The 6081-nt window shown below is 38.4% G+C and overlaps 1 protein-coding gene across 1 annotated transcript in view; it reads right to left on the bottom strand.

The window, feature by feature from the left end:
• The window catches only part of RASA3 (RAS p21 protein activator 3), a 90880-nt gene extending 89395 nt beyond the window's left edge, over window positions 1-1485 (bottom strand). Inside the window, exon 1 of the mRNA XM_009997906.1 lies at window positions 1370-1485. Within this exon, the coding sequence (XP_009996208.1) occupies window positions 1370-1467 (98 nt within the window). The 5' untranslated portion in view covers window positions 1468-1485. The remainder of the gene's footprint in view (window positions 1-1369) is intronic.
• Between the last annotated feature and the right edge of the window lie 4596 nt (window positions 1486-6081).

Here is a 6081-nt window from a genome sequence, read left to right as displayed (position 1 = left end):
TTATTCCTACTACTAACAGTTTATTTTCTGAAAAGAAAAATACTAGTTCAAATACTAGTTCAATGAAATCACATCACCTACTCTCATACATCCCACTCCCCACCTTCCACTTTCCTGAGAAGCTCTAATGATCCTCCAGCAAAACCTCAAACATGCAACTTTTAATTGTAAGTGGGAAGGCCACAACTGGCTGATCCAGAGATGAATTTGAATGAGTTACACGATCACTTTAGAGAAACAAATGGTTCAGGGACAACTGGTTTAATGACACTGCAGTTAATGTAAATAAATAAATAAAAAAAGGGGGGAGGGGGCATACAGATCAGTCTTTGCTTTTTAATTTATTTTTTTTTAATGTAGTAGACTATAGACAGGGGAGTGTTAGCATCACCATTCAAAAACACACTAATTTAGCCAATTTAAATACCTCAAGAAACAAAAGTTCCCATTATGGACCCCAGTATACTGTATCAGAATATAAGACGAGGAATAAAGAAGATGACAAAAAATTATGCAAGAGAACAATTAAAGTGACTTAAGGGAATAAACTCCACTTCAAGCTACTCGCTCACATTCTTAAATGCATTAGGCACTTCTAAGGGATTGAGGGATGAGGTCTAGAGCTACTTCCCCCCAAGTAAGCCATTTGCAATAATGAGACAAACATTAAATTCCTAACTGTATTACTCAACTCTCGCTCTTTTTCCACTTTGTATCTTAAGTAAAAGTTATAAACTTGACTGTCCTTGCTGCTACTTTCCTCTCAACTCCAAAAAAAGCCTAGCTTGACAGAGTATATACATCTGCCCAGGCTTGTTCCCTTTCTTTTTTTTTATCTTTGGGGATTTCCAGGACAAAGCATTTTAGCTTTTGCTGCATGCTTCTCATTCTGTTTTATTCTACATTTGGCATCTACAAACTCACATGACGTTTTCAAGATAATCAGACAGTCATCTTGTGTTCAAATCTCTCCTTTAAGTTGCAGGCTCATGACAGAAAAAAAATTCGTAACTACCCATTAGGTAGCTAGACCAATGCAAAATTCTAACCACTGATAGATGTGAAATGGAGCTCAGTGCTCCCTTCTAACTTGAGATCTAAAAAGCTTAGGCAAGTTCAAAACAAATATTGCAGGGTGAAAGAAGCACTGGCTGTACGTTCTTTGGAAAATAGTTAAAATGGCTTGCCTTGGTGAAGATGTGTTCCCACATATACAGAAATTGTGACATTAATATTCTAAGTACTCTTCAAATCAGAAGAAAGATTATACTCATCCTCTCTCCCCCCCACAAAATAGTATCTTTGGAACATTAAACAAACAGTAAGCAGAGAATGAAAAGAGTTAATTGAATACGTATGTATTTGTTACCATAATGACTTCTCCACTATTTTGGTCCTGAAAACCTCCTCCTGGTCCAGGTTTACAGTACAGTAGCAATCCCTCATCTTGTTTGGCCCCGGATACATAGGAAGATTTTTGGCTTCACCTAAAGACAAGAAAGAAAAAAAGACCATAAGGATTATATATTAAAGCGTTATCCATAAATCAGTCATCTGTCAAGTAACGCAGCATCAGCATCATGGCTAAAGCAAAGTATTGCATTGTATTTTTCTTCCCAAATGTGAAGTCTATTAAACTTAGCAGCAGTATTCTTTTTCCAAGGCAGCTCCTGACAATCACTGAGTTTAGAGCTCAGCAGTAGCCAGCAACAACTCAACAGTTTGTTGTGTCCAATTTATTCTCATGTATTCGGGTGCATACTGCTTCCTTCCAAATGTATGTTTAGGCTTTGATCAATCCTCCCGTAAGACACCAGCAACGCAACACAACATGGTAATAAAGCCCACGGATTTTTATGCTTAAAGGCATTACCAAAACACAGCAAATGAGGACTGACTCCCAGCTCCACCACTCTCCACAAATGTGGAGATGGAAAACAGTAACTCTAGTTACAGCCAACAGCCTGACACCACACATTGGATTTCAGACCAATCTGGTGAGGTAATCAGCATTTGTGACACTGCCTAAGGTCTTTGCACAAAGGTACCATGCAAGCCATGAATATTCTTCATAATAAACATTTGTTTCAAAACTGCAATAAGAAACATGTATGTATCCCTATGTTTAACAACAACAACCAAACAAAAGATTGATGGGATTGAGGAACTAAGTGTAACCAAGAGACTACAAAACACAAGTACAGAACAAGAATAAAACCACAGCTTTTCCCTATACATATCCATTAATAACCAAAGCTGAGCACTACATTTCCTTGGCAGTCTGATAAAATCAAAACTCTCAGAACGGAAACCCGGTAATGCTCCCCAGGGCTTTGCTAAAGCACCTTAGCACTACATGGATGAATGATTTAATTCTAAAGACAAAACTTGGAACTCTCAAAAATGCATGTAGCCTTATTTACCTTCCCTCTTTCCAGACCCCAGAGATTATTAGCACATACCATGGGAACTAGATCATTCTCTTCTGGGAAAAATACAAGGGATAAAATAGCCTAAAGAAAAAAAAATAAAAATAACAAAAAAATAAAGGAAATAATAAAAAAAAACCATAAGTAATAAATAAAATACTAACAAAAAATATAAAATTCCTAAATAAAAATAATACAGAGATCAAGGGAACACAGGTTTGTTTGCCGGTAGAGAACAGAACTCTAAATGACAGGAACAAATATAACTTTTTATCAGATGTCTGCAGCTCAGGTCAAGTGCACTTCACTAGACACATGCCTTTCCAAGTCTCCAGCTCCCAAAGAGCTTTATACGATTAACAGAATCATCTTGCTTCTCTCAACCTGATCTCTAGTAATTACATACTTTTTCTTTCTGCAGATTTGCTCAACAGCACTCTGATGCATGTGCATGTAAATACTGAAAAACTACTGCAAGGAAGGATGAAGGCAAGCTGCATCCTTGGCTTCAAACGGACAGCATGAACTGGTACATGTTCCCGTGTCTTCCTGCCCGTGATCCCTCTCTGGCACGCTGTGGGCACGCTCTTGCTAACTGACTCATGACACGCCCTTGGAAACACCTCGCATCCACACTTCTGAGGAACAGCCTGTATATGGGTGCTCATACACCCACACGTTTTCTAAAGCTAACCATAGAACATACACCAGACACAAAAGCATTGTTTCAGACAGTAATGACTCACTTCATAGTTTTCTAAGTTTGCTCCCTCAGCTGAGCTGATGCAACTTGATAGCATTCTTCCCACTTCCTTCAGAGCTGTGAGACACTACTTAAAAAAGCTGTCTCCACTGACAAGTGAAGGTGTGACTGGAACACCTGTTGGCATGCCCAATGTAGCTTTAAAGTAACCTGAAGTGTTAGCAACAGTTTGACTACAGCAGCTCTAGCCAAAAATACATATGGAGGATTATTGATGGCTTGCTCAGCCTGCACTGAAGCTTATTCTGCAGTGATAAACCTCCAACTTTTGTTCAAGTTCAGGTAAGTTACAAATCAGGTAAGTTACAAATCAGATGTACAAGCCTGACACAGGGTGAAGTCGCTGAGTTTGCCTCCTCTCCCCTCAGTCCCAAACATCCACATTTATTTTTATCTATTCTCACACTGAAGTCACATGAAGCCAGCCTCTTTTCTGGATGACTGGGCAAGGTTCCCCAGAGAGCATGAGCGTGCGTGTCAACAGGAAGCGTTTCAATAGCGGAACGATAAGGACTCTTCCTCTGGGGCTGGCACACTATTCTCACAGTTCTTCCAAGAGAACAGGACAAAACTTTTCAACCTTAAAATTAAACCAAAAAAAATATGGTTTCCCTTTTTCTGCACTCTTCCCACTTCAACACCGACACACACACAAAACCAATTCAGAATTTTCTTATTTTGATTTCCATTTTTCTGAAGTGCAGAACATTCACTTAAACACTTAATTAGTTAATACTCAGTCATGTCAAAGCAGCCTAAGAATTGTATATTGAAAACTCAGTTCTCTTTGTTAAAAGACTTACAGTAGAAAAACCCACAATACTGATACCTAAAAGGCAATGCAAAAGACACCATTTAGCACTGCTCGAAAATTACTGCCTGCAGACTCTGTACAGAATCATCACCAGAAAATCAGAAAGTGGGGCACAGAGGAAAGACGGAGGAAGAAGACATTTTACAGTAATTTCTTTCTTCAAACTGGAAAAAAGCCCTGAAAAACCACCGAGACTAGAACAAGGGATTAATTGACCAACCCAATATATTAATCATGTTACTGACTTGAGTAGGAGCTTACAAAAAAATAAAAATACAGTTCCTTCCCAACGCTGGCAGCAGCCAATAGCTGTTTAGATTCCTCTAGCACTGAGCAGTTGAGAAAGAAAAATTTGTCAAGCTTTCAAGCATAGCTAAAGACTCAGTTCTCTAGCCAGACATTTTATGTCAACAAATGCACTTTGTTAGAGCTTCACTTGCTCTTTGGATTCCTCCAAGACAAAAACGTTCCCTCTGTGGCACTGTTTTGCCATCTACAATGAAGCTGAACAATTTCCTTGCTATTATTTTGTTCTGCTACTACTGAACTGACAAAATGAAAGCCTAGAATACTTGGTATAGTCATGCACCAGTTCCATCTTCTCAGCAACTAGAGCTGATGAGATTATTTAAATTAGGCAAGAATTTAATCATTTTACCTATTTATATAGAAGAGGTATATTCATTGACTATTTTCAAGAGGCAGCTCCGCCTTCTCCCCCTTCATATTTGTGAAGTACCTGTATGCTAGAAAATGTGAAGAGGATTTACAGACAAAAGGTCAATACACTCAGCTTTAAGAGGACCGTGACAATTTAAAATACACAAGCTCTTTGTTTTGGAGCAGAAGGCTTCCAATTTGGAGCCATAAAGTCAGAACAATCAGGGCAAGTTTGCAATAGCTTTTCTCTCTACTCCTGCACTTTTAAGATATATGGTCCTAATTTAACTGTGTGATGCACTCAACGTAGCATTAACTTCTTAAGCATAGCAAAGCCAATTTTAACTATGGAAAAGTTACCATTAGGTATTTTGGACAAGGCTTTAAAAATAGATTACACAATTCTGACTTGCTATCTTCTCCCCATGAACATTGTGTTACTTCAGATTAAAAATGGACTACTGCTAAGCTTGAGCTAGGCAGAGGGAACATAACAGGCTGGAAAAAGAGGAAGGAAAAACTCAAAACCGTATTAATCTTCCTTGTTCCTTTCAACAATACACATTTCTGCCCTGACAATAAAAGGGAAGCAAGAAAGAAGGGTCCTCCTGCATATATGGCAGAGAAGAGCACTGCTTAGATGGTTGGGAGCATAATTGGTAAAAAAAAGGAAAACATTTAAAATGTTTCTAAGAATAAACAAATTTATAAATACATGTGTACATTTCCTTCAGGTTTTGCCACCTCACTTTTTTTGAAGCATCTGGTATTTTTAATTGAATTTAGATACTTGGCACTGTGTAATCTTTGCTTTTGATATACTTCCCCAGGTGCCATTTAGAACAGAGAACAAACAACAGCTAGGCATCATTTCTGCCTTTTGGAACTAAATTTGCTGCACCTGTGTTTCCAAGTATTGGGACATCAGCACATGGTTGCCAATCTGAACACATTAAGGAAGACTTTGCCATGTGTCAACAAATTTACCTGTCTTCTAGCAGTGACATATTTGATTTTATCAAGATGGCACAAGAGAATAATCTCCCAAACCATTTCAGAAAACAAAAAGGCAAACAGAAACCTACCTCCAAAAAATAAACCAAATATAGGCAGCTGAGCATTCAGTGCCACAGCCAATTTGGCTTCAGGCACCCTCTGCCGAAAGACCCGAGTACAGAAACAAAACACTTAAAATCTGAAAAGGGCAACAGACCCAAACCAACAAGTCACTTGGTTTCTGACAAATTCAGGAGAACACTCTCCAAAGCAGCTCATAGGCTATATGTCAAGAATAAAAACAGAGAGCAGCAATGGATGCCAAGAACAAAAAGCTTTTCCTGTTCTCCCATAAGCTCTCGATACCAATACTACATGCTAGCATCTGGAAAAGCAGAATAGGGTTATATTTGCATATA

This window comes from Chaetura pelagica, unplaced genomic scaffold, assembly GCF_000747805.2.
Source record: "Chaetura pelagica isolate M959 unplaced genomic scaffold, ChaPel_1.0 scaffold123, whole genome shotgun sequence".
NCBI lineage: Eukaryota > Metazoa > Chordata > Aves > Apodiformes > Apodidae > Chaetura > Chaetura pelagica.
Note: the sequence above shows the minus strand (reverse complement) of the source record. Positions and strands in the feature narration are given on the sequence as shown.